This window comes from Trachurus japonicus, chromosome 18, assembly GCF_045865225.1.
Source record: "Trachurus japonicus isolate A0001 chromosome 18, Traja_1.0".
Lineage (NCBI taxonomy): Eukaryota > Metazoa > Chordata > Actinopteri > Carangiformes > Carangidae > Trachurus > Trachurus japonicus.
The window spans coordinates 20,592,254-20,605,853 of NC_140924.1; the positions used below are offsets into that span (position 1 = coordinate 20,592,254).

At 41.3% G+C, this 13,600-nt stretch overlaps 1 protein-coding gene across 8 annotated transcripts in view; it reads right to left on the reverse strand.

Annotated features, from left to right (window-relative positions):
- The window catches only part of arap2 (ArfGAP with RhoGAP domain, ankyrin repeat and PH domain 2), a 127,999-nt gene that overhangs the window by 45,801 nt on the left and 68,598 nt on the right, over window positions 1-13,600 (reverse strand). For all 8 annotated transcript variants that reach the window (XM_085806279.1, XM_085806280.1, XM_085806278.1 and 5 more), the window contains 2 exons: window positions 13,036-13,210; window positions 2,414-2,539 (listed from right to left, as the gene is read on the reverse strand). In XM_085806279.1, coding sequence (XP_085662405.1) covers window positions 2,414-2,539; window positions 13,036-13,210 — 301 coding nt within the window. The remainder of the gene's footprint in view (window positions 1-2,413; window positions 2,540-13,035; window positions 13,211-13,600) is intronic.

The window sequence follows — 13,600 nt, forward strand, 5'->3', positions numbered from 1 at the left end:
ATTCATTTTATTAATACGAAACGCAGCGCTGTCTTTTTTTTCTTAGCAGCGCCATCCAGATTTTGTTATGAGATAATTTGTTGTTAATAAAAGTTGTTAATGTTGGTAATAAACATGTTTTTGTTATTGTTTAAGTATTTTTATGTGGTGTTTGCATGTTATTCCCTACATTTTGGTGACTTGCCTAAGTCGTACTTATGATTTTTAATTGGCCACGGTAATACAGTGGAACATGTGGAAGAGGTTTAACGGTATCAATATTTGGATACCGCCCAACCCTACCGCTTGCCAAATTAATTTGCGTCATATTCAGAATCAGTGGAAGTACAAAAGCCTATTGGAGTTGTCTCCAGATGAAGGAGAAAAAAAAAGACTAAGTTTAAGACACTGTGCCAGAGTGCTTTTATTAAGCCCTGAGCACAACCTATGAATTATTAAGAACTTGGGTGTATCTATAGACCATCAAACCATTAGCCTGGGAGCGAAAGGCATCCTGGAGTACATTCAAAAATACCTCATCCCTCCGTGCTCACTAAGTCCTGACAGCGCTTCTTCGTGATTGAAGAAGTTGGAGTGCATCGAGTTTTTAAACCCAACCCCTCTGAATTTTTCAACAGCTGCAGCTGCAGTTAAGGCGCCATTAAAAGCACAAAAGCCAAACTGGTACGTCTCTCCATAATAGATGAAATAACAAGGTATTTATCGGCCGAAATATTACGAGCACTTATCTGGAGGGGGAGGGGAGAGACAGCTTTGGAATGGTGTGGTGTCTGTGAGTGGTACAATATGTACAACACCGACCAAAGTGGACCCCGGGAAGAAAAAAAAAGAAAACAGACACCTGTAGTTTTGGCTCCGTCTGAAGCAGGAACTCGCTGCGCTCTCCAAGGAACAAAACATACACATTGTCATATCAACGGGGGTTTTGGAAGAACAGCTGAGGTGCCTTTTTTTTCCCCGCAATTACTGCCACATGGGGAATCGCTCCGGAAAGAGAAGCTACAAATGGTTACCAATGGTTCAAATCACTACATATGTGATGTACAGTCCCTATGGAGCAGTTTAGCATCTTTCGGCTTATTGTTTTGGTTTTATTGTTTTCATTCCCTCGCACCAAGATTACCATCATTTCCAGATGCAGGCAGCTGTTTCTGGCAGTTCTTACTACACCCAGTTGGCCGACACAAACCTTAGCCAAGTTTATGAAAGAGAAAAAAATAGTGAACATTACAATTTATCAAAAAGCACTCATTTTCAGCTGGTTTAGATAAAAATGGCTGATTTTAAACACAATTGATTGTGTTACTGCCTGACCCAACAGACTTTATTGTAGCTACTATATTCCACGGACCTCAGCAATTACTTTGGTGAACAGAAAATTGATAAAGAAAAAGACATTATGGCCAGAGACTATGCAATGGCCACCCATGTTGAAAGATATTGGAATTATCTTTTAACTAATGAAATTAAAATCGCTTCCATTTGCACAGATAATGAGGATTTCAACAGAAATCTGTATAAATCTCACGCCCCAATCTCCTTTAAGGGCCACTTTCCCAGACCTCAGCCCATGTTCATTAGCAAGCATGTACTGCCGCCAATTAGAGCAGAGCATGTGTGGGGGTGATGGAGATGGAGATGGATGTCTTACCCAAGAATCAGCTTGTTCAAGTGGCAGGTAGCTACAAGCTGTCAACCCTCCTCCACCCTCCCCCCACTTCCATTCCTCCACCAACCCCCCCCCCCCATCCTCCAGCCAACTCCTCCACCTTCCCAATAACCCCGTTCCCCAGGGGAAGCATCTAGAGCCAGCTCCATCTCCTAATTACCCATGGGCCCCCGAAACGCTCCAGCTGTTTGGAGAAGTGGGACCGTTGCAGAGCAGGAGGTGCAGCAGCAGCAGCTGAGGAGTTTGAGTGTGAAATAGAGCTTGATTAAAAGTGTGTCCCTGTGCCCTGGAAGACAAAAGAAGTGGAGGGGGGGGGGGGGGGGGGGTTTGGTGGTTGAAGCTTCTCTCAGGTAGATTGAGAGAAGATTTGTACCAAAATCTAAATATCTATTTTTATTTTTATTTTTTTTAAATCCTGGTTTCAGTTCCCCCGTTCTTCCGGGGCACATTCACCGCTGGGTCATCTAGGAACATATTGCTGTCTGACAAGTAGTCCCAGGGGACCGATGCTGAATGAATTTGAAAGACAGATTCATTGATCGTTTTGACTGGACTGTTTGGTGTACGGATTAAATGATTGGCAGTTTGACAACTGACAAACTGGCACTGATTGATCGATCAGTGCTTAACTGGAGCAGACCTCTGACAAACACGCAGTTTAAATTGCTTACAAATGGATTGATGGATTGATTGGCCTTGCCGGGTTTTTTTTTTTTTTCTTTGCAAAACGGCATTTAAACTCACCGTCTCTTCTGCGGCGCTCCAGCGTGGACTTGCCGGGGCCGGAGGAGATGTAGAGGAAGCCATCCATGAAGAGGGAAACGTCAGACAGGGAGGGATTCTCCGACCACTGCTCCAGTCTGGGGAAATCTACCAAGGGAGGGGGGACAGAGACACAGGGGATGAGCAAGGGAATGGTTTTCCCCAAAGAATGTAACAGTGGCGGTGCACCGTCCTGATCCTCCACTTACACCTTCTGTAAAATCATTCCACCTCCACCTGCATAATATTTCTTTAGAACTCACTGGGGATCAAGGATAGTCAACACTGTATTTTAGTGAACTGCTATCCAATGACAACCACTTGGCAATGAAGCCAATTTCTTATAAACTGACAGATTCTATGTATTCCTCTCAACGGTGCTTTGGAGGTACATGGGAAGCTGAGTTATAAAAGTTCAAAGAAGAGAGCAAGAGTAGAGCAACAGGGATAGACCGATTGTTGGGATGACCGATAATATTGGCCAATATTCAGCATTATTTGATAATCGTATCATAATCGTTGAATGAAGATTTGTGTTGTGAGTTGGTTTTATTCTATGAAAATGTAAAGGCCTTTTGATAACAGATTATCACAATGTACAAAAAAGAAACAAACACTATACTGTATTCAGTCTAATCCCAGGTATGTTATTTTAAATTTTGAAACCAAAATTTTCATTTTGAATATCGGTTCTAAATATTGGTTTCCTTGATAACTAACTAACTAACTAACTAACTAACTAACTAACTAACTAACTAACTAACTAACTAACTAACTAACTAACTAAGTAACTAAAATAATCGGTATTGGCCCTGAAAAATCCATATCGGTCAATCCCTACAGTAGTTTCTAATGTCAATACACTCTAATAACTCTTTAATAGTAACACACATAAAACTTAAGTTGTATTATATCTAAATGGAAAATAATAATAAAATAATTTCTTGTTCACACATATATAAGAAAGACCGCTCTGTCCAAAAGCCCCACAAACTGCAACCTCCAAAATGATCTTAATCCAAAACATCTTGAAAAAAAAAAGTTTCAGTTTTCCTGGACACAGCATTATACTTGTGTTTACTGCAGCCGCTGCATATACAGTATTACCCAGATGTTATCTGTCAAATTGTCTGGTTCCCATCACACGGCAATCATCGCCGATATCCTATATATATATATTTTTTTTTTTTAAAGTTTGGATTGTATAATGTGTGAACAGTCCCAGATTAAGATAGCACTAATCCCAGATGTGATTCTAGTGTATCGTTGTGTCCTAACACATATTCACATCATAAAAATAAAAAAAAACTCTAGAGAGATTGTCCTTCAGTCTGAACACATGGACGCTGTATCCCCACCACCTTCACCACTGCTGTTCTTCAACCTGCACTCTAACCTCCTGCAGATTATTTCCCAGCGGGCATCAATAAAGAGCCACATTAGTATCCACTTTTGTCCACAAGGAGCATAAAACGTGATTATACAAACTGTTTATTTAGTCCTGACTTTGTCACATGGTCATTGTTCCTAGAAAGTCAAAGATAAGGTGATCTGAGATTATTGAAGTCACCTTCATGTACTGTATCTATTGAAAATGAGCTTTACACTCTCTTTGTCCTCTCTTCATCATTGTCCATTTAAATGAGAAGATTTCCTCGTTCATTTTCCCCCTTTTTTCCCTCTTAACTCCCTCAACTCGTCCTTTCTTGCTAGCTTTAAGAGATCCCCACATTCAACCTTATCGTTCTCAAATTCAATTAGCCTCAATTCTGGGGTTCAATTTTCTGCCAGAGCCTCGGCAATATCTCGGAGATTTTATCTTCGTTACCTCTGGCTCTCTCATCAGGCAAGGTAAAATAACTTTAATTGAAAGCACTTTTAATTGAAGCGACATTTCCACCCTTTACTGACACCACCGACGCTCCATCTCAAGGCCGCGTATCAATCCACACAGAGAAAAACAATCTTGTTAATTTTTACAGGACAACTTATTCCTAATATGAGTTCTTTGTACAGACTCATTGTGTCAAACTAATTAATTGCGCTCATCTGCACGTTCGTAATCTTTGACTTAGAGTGAAATATTATTTATTACCAATACGTTTGCATTGTATTTGAAAGAAATAAAAAGAAAATGAATATCCTGTATCAGATGGAAGCACGTTAATGAAATGTTGAAACAAGAAAAGCTCCTTATATTTATTTTTGCACTAGAATAAGAGTCAGCTTTGTGTGGCTTCTCTCTTCAATAAAAATTTATATAGAAATGCATTTAAAAAATGTGAATGACATGAATATGAAATATGAATAACAGAAGAAAATCAGATTCACTAAAGATAAGCTAAAAAAAATTAGAACAGAAGATTAAAAGGTCTTGTGTACAAATGTGGAAAAAGTAGCAAGAACTCAAAGAGTCATTTTGCTTCTGTAAAGTATAAACCAACAGCAATGGTAGTGATGGACAATATGACAATACTATAATATCATGTACATTTCTCAGCCATAAAATGTTTTTGCCCTTTACCCAACCAGTGGTTGCCTCTCCAGGACAGAGCTGATTTTAAGATTCTTCTTTGAACTTTTAATGATGCAATGGCTTTGCCCCATCTTACCTATCTAAATCCTCTTCACTCCCTGAAAGCAAACCTTCTGGTCATTCCCTCGGTCAATAAAAAGTCAATTGGTTGCAGGGCCTTCTCCTATCGCGCTCCTGGAATAGCCTCCCGTTACATATTAAAGAATCCGCCTCCACTGCAATATTCAAACCACTTCTAAAAACGCACCTTTCTCCCCACTGTTTTGGTGTAATTTGAGTTTCTAATTGTTCTACTCTATCATGGTCCGTTTTTTCCCCTGTTTTTTTTCTGTTCTTTTGCTTATTTGCCCCGTCTACTTTTTCCCTTGATTGATTTTATTGTAATTGATTAAAGTAAAGTGTATTTGTGTGATGTGTCTTACACTCTAAATAAACTGAACTAACTAACTAACTTTACCTATCCCTTAAATGTCTGTAAGAGAACAATATAAATAACCATGCATTTTTACCTGTCAGTTTTAATCCTTGTGTTTTATATAGACCAAGCTGAGTTTTATCATGATGGCTGGTTTAGTTCCTAATGCTATCTTTAAACTCAGGAAGTCTGGTTCCAGTACTTTTATACGCATGTTTCTTCTGTACTGAGCTGCAAACAAACTCAGGTTATGGACACCAACTCTAAGTGGCTTTGATGTTTTTCATACTGACACTTTCAGTGGTACTAATAATGTTTCAATTAGCAATTCTCTGTGTACTATGACTGCACTGTGCGCCTGCCTGGCCTTGTTGTGATGTGATGCTGGACTGGTAATTTATTTTCAGGTCTCTCGTGTAAAATAGATTTGGATCTCAATGAGGCTCACAAGATGAAAAACAAGCTCACAAAAGCACCACCATCATCATCACCATCATCATCACTGGTCCATTAGCGGCCAAGCTAGTAGCATGTAGCTATAAAAAAAACAGCCACAACAGCATCATCAGCATCACAACTGGCGTGATACAGACATTTTTATGCACTGTAGCTATTGCTATCAAATGCAATATATTGTTGATGTGATGCCAAGGATGCAGAGCCAATGGGATGCAAGGTGACACAAAGCCTGGGTGACGCCGGGAAGCAACATCTGTAATCCAGCCTTGAATCTAACGTGGAGAATGTGCCTGCCAATAGCCGCATCATAAATACAAGGAATTTGACATAGAATTTAATCAGCAAACTGCAGGGAGGCAAGTGCAACACACACACCAAACGCACGCACATACATTTACACACACAATTGTCCAAGCACTCAGGTTGAGAGAATGTAAATAAGCCAGTGGCTTGATGCTGTATCAGTTGAAACAAGGCTCTCTCTGTGAGCCTTGTTACAACAGTCCCTCTGGGCCCTTAAAGCTGGACTCTGTTAAGATGGGACTGTGATGTCTGTGGAGGCGGCAGTTGAGAAGTCTGGTCTGTGCTGATTGGCTCAGTCCCCAGTGAAGGGAGGTGACATGACAGAGTGCTCAATTAGCCATCTGGTCGCCCACGGCAACGGTCACAAAGTGGTGCCCGACAAGCAGTGGACAGTGGGGTAATCAGAGGCGCTCGCACACATGCACACGTCGTACACACATAGTCATGTAGCGACATAGTGAATGATAACACAAAGGGACTAAGATATACACAACAAGGAGAGATAACATGTACAAGACGGTTAAAGATAAAAGAGGCCAGAAGGCTAAATTACAAAGTGTAAAAAAACACACACACAAAATTCACACGACTACAGTAATGAAGCCAGTGTATTTACCGAGTTAAGTAGCCAGAGGGCTTTTTTTTTTTTTTTTTTTTTTTAGCCAGTGACGCTTTAAAGTAAGTCTTCAAAATTAAAGCCATCCACATAATGTAGATGCTCCATCAGGGGGAAAACCTTGAATTTTTCCCAAACTCTCAGCAGCAGCTTGTGGCCTCCTGACCCTTTAACAGTCCCGTGAACAGCCCTGTGTGTTGGTTAAAAAAAACAACAACAAGCACTGGGGAAAAAAAAACGACAGAGCCGCACAATGTTGCTAACAACGGGGTGGAACGGAGAGCCGAGATGAAACAGGCCCTCTGATTTAGTGTTTGTGTATATGTGTAAGTGTGTGTGCGTGTGCGCTGGTGCTCATCTTTTTTTATTATCCACACACAAAGCCCGCTGGATAAATTTTTAATGTGCCGCGAGATTCAGAGATTCCAGGCGTCGGGGATGCTGGGGTGGCAGGAATAAAACTTCTTCTTTTGCCTTCCAAATCCGTGGTGTGTCATTTGAGAAGAAGCGGGATGATGTCAACAGTATGAGGCATTGCTGTTTAGCTTGGTTTTACAGTACAACTGCCCCCTGGGTGGAGTGAGGAGGCGCCGTAAAACGCAATTTACATGTTTATATGCTCTGTTTACAGTTCAGGCATTAGCTGATACTTTCGCCAAGAGATTTACAGTGGAATCGCTGGTAAGGCTTCAGCGTCCTGCTATGAGACACACAATCTGTTAAGGGCAGCGATCAAAACTGGCATCCTTGAAGTCACTACTTGTAGAATTTACTGAGTTTGACATCTTAAAAATTGTTTTATTTCTTATTGGTAGAAAAATAAAAGATTAGAATCTGATGTGCGAAGTTGGGAATTCTACAGTACACACTGCTTCTTTAAAGCTGCACTTTTTTTTATTATCTTATATTAAGAAAGGACGAGAGGCTGTGCACTATGCAAAAACATCAAATTGTGACTCTATGGGCAGATGTTGTGTTTGTAATTTCAGTGAAAATTCACTTTTGCGTTTCATTATCACCAATATTGATGGTGTGATGTTTATTGGGTTGGTACTTCTTTGCCGTCAAGCCAAAACATAGACCTGAACATTACAGCAGTGCTACTGAAGAAATTCAAAATACTTACAATTCCACTTAGAAAATAGTCTCTCTCATCACTGTCATTAAGATTTAGCATTAAACAAGTGATATCAACAAAGATCAAAGTAGAGTATCATCAAAATTTGGTGTCTGGTATTATATCATCACAATCTGAACACTGATGAGCAACAGGACAAACGCTGGTACTAACACAAGTGCTGCCAAAACAGATTAACTCTTAAGAAAATATTTGACGTTGATGATTTGTTCTGCTTCTTTTTATTCTTCCATTTAAAAAAAAAAGTGTAAACTGCAAAAATTGTTGTCCTTGACGATGTCTGTTGACACCAAATAGAAAATCCTTGAAACAGTTCTGTGATCTCCAAAGTTTTAAACCCTTTTTTTTTGTGCCAGTGATGAAAACAAAACTTGGCAAAAGACCTTTTACTATACGTACATGTGCTTTTGATGGTTACTTTTATTTATGCAGTATGTGCGGCCTCCTGAGTGTTAACGTATGGGAATATGGTGCACATAGAAAATGAAACGGGAACCTAAAATTATACAAGAAGCCACTGTGGTGGCAGCCTTTGACAATAAGGGATAGAGCCATCATTGAAGCCGTCCACTGGGGTTCCTAAAGTACGAAGAAACACCGCCTTGGAGAGCTGTCCTTGGCTTCTTTTTTAATGGAATCTAGGATGGGGATATGCAAATGAACAAGCTCCTACGGTATCCCAGGGTGCTTTGGGGGCGAGCAGGTGTGTGAGAGAGAACAAGGTCCATCGAGGCCCGCCCCCCCTCGCCCTGCGCCCCCCGCCATGTGCTTGCAAGGTAGGAGCAAATGAAGTGGCGATGCTCTGCCGTCGTCAGTGGATGTCCTAACACCGGAGCTACAAATGAGCTGCTGTGGTGGGTTGGGACAGTGGAGAGGATGCAGGGGAGGGAGGGGAGGGGGGGCGCAGGCTGACAGCTTTGTTTTCATTCGCTATAACCAGGGGAAGTGAAGGGTTTTCCTATCTTTTTTTTTTTTTAAACAAACTGGGAGCATCATTCACTCCAAGAGCCGCTCCAATTAAAAGACTTCGGTCCAGATCTGTTTGGGTCGGCAACTGTTTATCTGCTGGTTTGTTCCAGCCTCACACCGGGGGGACGACGCTGAATTTGGTAAAGAACCACGTTTATCATCATTTTAATTTAGCGGAACGTCTGGCTTTAACAACAACCACACGGCGAGGACTGAAGGAGAGGGCCTGAAGTACACCCTTGTCGTGGATGCTCGGTTTATTAGGCAAACAAAAGAAGCAGACAGCAGGTACACGGCGTGGCGGCACAAATGGCATCCCCAACTCCTGTATCCGTCATTGTGTTTTCCTCACACCGTGTGCAGCCGCTGTCCTGTCTGAGCTTCAGCTGTAACTCAAGGCTGAGGTCTTTTTAAAAGTCTACAACAAGCCTCAGCTCTGTTTTGCCCTTGTTACTGGGCTGCTATGTGGCTCCTTTTATTCTCCCCCTCTATCTTCCCTCTGTCAACAGCACACGATACAGTGGGGACGGTGTCATGCGGGCATTGAATTGTTCCCGGTTTCTGCCAGACATAGCAGTGCAGAGCACAACAACTGCAAAAGTTCAATTTCTGTTTAATCAGAATTTTCACAAGTTTTGGGATATTTTTTTTGCTGTTGTTGTTTTGTTTTTTTGGCTTCAAACTCAGGGGGGCGCATGCTCAGGAAAAAAAAACCAAACAAACAATGCAGACGGCACTTTCCAGAGCTTTGTGTGATGTGACAATGCGGCCGGCGGAAGCGAAATGTCAAAGAGGGAATTTGGACAGTAATTTGTCTGGAGCCTTAATCTTCTCCACAAACCATAGCAGCTCATTCCTTCACTGCAGTCTCACATATTATTTATAGAAACATGGTTTTTACACCATTTCTGTTCTTCTAACTTCACCACATTCAGACACATTATCACCTATGCATTAGCATTGACATCTTCTATTGTGCTGTAAATTTATATACAGTATGTTTGGGATCTGTAAATACACAATCGTGCTTCACAACATCATGTGGCTGATACAAAGCTGTTACAAAATCCTGCCAATTTAAGTGAATTAATTAAATGTTTGCACATGTAACTGAAAATATAAAAAGGACACAGAATGTTTTGATATAAGATTATTTTGCAACATCCCACATCTGATGTTAAACCACTGAATTTATATAATGACTTCTTTTATGGTGGCTGCACACGGCAATTTAAGCATAGATATAGTTACTGTAGGGAATAAACACAGTTACGGCAACTATACTGTGCTTAAAGGGGAAAAAAAGGTAGTTGATATTATATATCTTGTATTTTATTTGTTTTAAATGCTGAATTAAGACCAAATTTAATCTGGGCACGATGGAGTATTCACAACATCTTGACAGTTTGTGTGGGATCCAGTCAAAACAAGAACCCAAAGTGCCAATGTTCATCACAATCAAGGAACATTTCACCCAGAGCAACAGTGTGGCTCAGTGATAATGTTTTGTATAGGTTTTTTTGAACAACAATGGGGGTGTATGATGGAAAGGGATGCGTCATCAAGTTTTGGATACACAGTATCCAGTAGTATTTTTGGTCTTTTTATAATGGGACAATTCTCCAGAATAACAAACACCAGCTATAAACTTCAGTCCCTGTCCTTTACATCCCACTAAATTAAATGAATATCGCTCCATGTACATAGCTGCTGGATGTTGGTGCTTGACGGGGAACTATGCTTTTTCTCTGTTTTGGTCGCTTTTTCTCTCAACGGAGCTCCCCCTACAGTTTTGGAGTGCATATTTTCACTGTCGTAAAAACTCACAGCTCTCCTCTCTCTCTCTCTCTCTCTCTCTTTTCAACAAAGCCAGCGAGAAGGCAATCCGTGGAACGATGTCTACCGAGGTGAGTAAAGCTAACAAGAGATTACGGATTACCGGGTGTGTTTGTGTCATTGTGCCATAAAAAAATCAGTATTTCACATATTTAACAAGTCGTTTAATCCCAATTACTCCAAACCTATTTAATTAAGGTCAAAATCTGCATATTTCCCCCTAAATAAATCATGTGCTGCAGAAGTTAAAAAAAGACGTAGTGTGTCGAGATCTTTAGTCTTGACTGGACATTGCGTCACTTTTAGAAACAACCTCCTCCTTCCACTCAACACTGGCTGTTGTCCCTCAGGAAACATCTGTAAATGAGTCAGTATCATTGGGTCCTTCTTGCCTGCAGTAGTTGGTCAGTTTAGCTGGACCCTCATCACTACAGGAGGACTCTGGATAGCTCCATGTTTGTCTGTTAGTTAATGATGAAGCCCTCCAACTTCCACACACATAATGAGCGTGCACAGAGAGCATGTATTGCAACACATTTTCTGATGGACAATGCCACACACGCGTCTGTCAGTCTGTCTGTCTGTATTCCAGACCGCTAGCACAACTCAAAGTAATGGCCATCACCATGGCGACCAGGTGACCCATGCTAGCAATTAGGAGTCCCTAACAGGCTCGGTGCCGGCGAATGTGCACAGATGCAGTGCATACATTATGTAAAATACAGTCCCTGAGAAAGGCTCCCCCGGCCCCAGCCAATGGCCTCTCTCGCTCCTTTAATTTAATACATTCTTATCATCAGCCCTGTGTGGAACAACGCAAACAATACACACCCATCACGGGGGGAAGCCACACGCCACAGCACATCTGTGCCGTGCCTCCGGTGCCGGTGACATGAAATGTGTAATACAAAGACGGAACTTATAACACTCTGGCTTCAAATTTGTGGGTTTTTCTACCTTCATTTCCTATTCATGGCAGTGGAGAGAAAGAAGAGAAAAAAAAAACCTCCCACTGTGCTTTTATAAATGTGGCGGTGCAGCAGAGAGTGAGGGTTTTAAACATGATTGGCTTGTTAAAGTATAAAGACAATGGGCTGAATATATGTGGCGCCGATGGTTGTAAAAGTCCAACTCTCACACCTAGTTTAAAGACCTTTTCAAAGATTTATATGAATGTCAGCCTTTTTTTCTTCTTCTTTAGGTCTGACCAGGAAAATGTAAGAGTTATTGTGCTTCATAGCAGCTCTGTGGGATCCAGTACCTCACCTGGGCAGAACAATAGCCACAGAAAAGTTTACTAGATTCAAACTGCACCTCCCTTTTCCATTGTTTTTGAACTAAAGAGGAGATTATGGAGTAATTATACTAATGACATACTTTTTAAATCACCTCTTTAAAACCAAAAACGCATGATTTAGCCTAACAGTGCATTTTTCTGGTTTAATGTAAGCAACATAGCCAGCTGCTGAGCTTAGCAGTATACCTCCAAAACAAAGGAGCATCTCACTAGCTACTTTAGATTAAGTTGTGGTTAAGGTATAATGGTTGAAACCGAATAACAATGATACTGTTTATGAGTCCCAAACTCATCAGTTTCCTCGTCTTTTAATGCATTTCCTCTCCTCTTAAATTAAGCACCTGCTTTGCTTCTTTTAATAACACAAAATAAGCTACTTAGGTATTTAGCCTGAGCTAAATTACTATGGCTAAATAGTTCTTCCTTACAGAAGAAAATTATGATGGTCTGTGTCTTCTATGTGGACAATCAATTCATAAGGAGGCTAAAGTGACTAGCCTAGCTTAGTCTAGCCTGCTAGCTATCGGTAATGCCATGTGTAGCTATCAAGTGCAATTCTAAAATGGTTTTCCAGTATTTCTAGATAGATGAAGTTTTACACCAACTTGCAGAGTTAGCTCAATGGGCTTTATGCACAGCTCCACTACTTCCTGAAATAAGCCAGCTCCTTTATTTCCTGTGTTACATTATTGGACCAACTGATTAATCCAGGTGTGTCTGAGTAGTCACAATGGTCAGACACACCTGGAACAATAATGTAACACAGGAAATAAAGGAGCTGGCTTATTCCAGGAAGTAGTGGAGCTGTGCATAAAGCCTATAGCCAGCAAGCTAGTAGCTTCAGCTAAAAAAAAGAAATACACCAAAAACCCCTAAGCAACATCCACAGTCATGGTGAAGATGAGAGGCTTTTGCCCACATTTAGATGACCTTTTTGAAAACTTAACATGGGTTTTCAGTTCATGTGTGTCAGTTGTGTGTGCTTGTGCAGCAGCAATGGCCAGCTGAGCGGGAGGGGCGGCCGAAGTTGCTTACCAGATAGTTTGTTCTGGTGCAGGAACTCCATCTGTAGCTTCTGTCCAGCGCGTTGGGCCAAGAGGTAGGGGGTGGAGTAGGTTGGATCTCCAGTGGCACACATAACATCTGCCCCGCTGAAGACCAGCGCCATGGTTTGCAGCACGTCGGGCGTCACCACAGCTGCACACAGCCCCTGCACACACACACAAAACCCAGATAAAAGAGAGCACGATGACTTCCCTCTGGACTGTCCCTCCTCTCGGCCCACTACACGTCCCATGCGGGCTCATCACTATTAATAAAACTCTTCAATAATGTATGTGTGGGTAATACTGCATTTGTGATTTTGACATGTTGGTAAATCAGATTCTTCAGGCTGAATTTCAGCGGTCACAAATCTTATTTATGTGAGTCCACCTGTCACTTGACGTTTCCTGGTGTGCTAGCATAATAAAAGGCCTGAATAAGTGCAGTCGCGGCTCACTGCATTCTTAAGTATGGATTAATACCTTTAAAAATATTTCACATCCCAGACAATGAGGCAGTGAAAATCCCTGAAAACGTGAGTACGGTCCCACTTCCC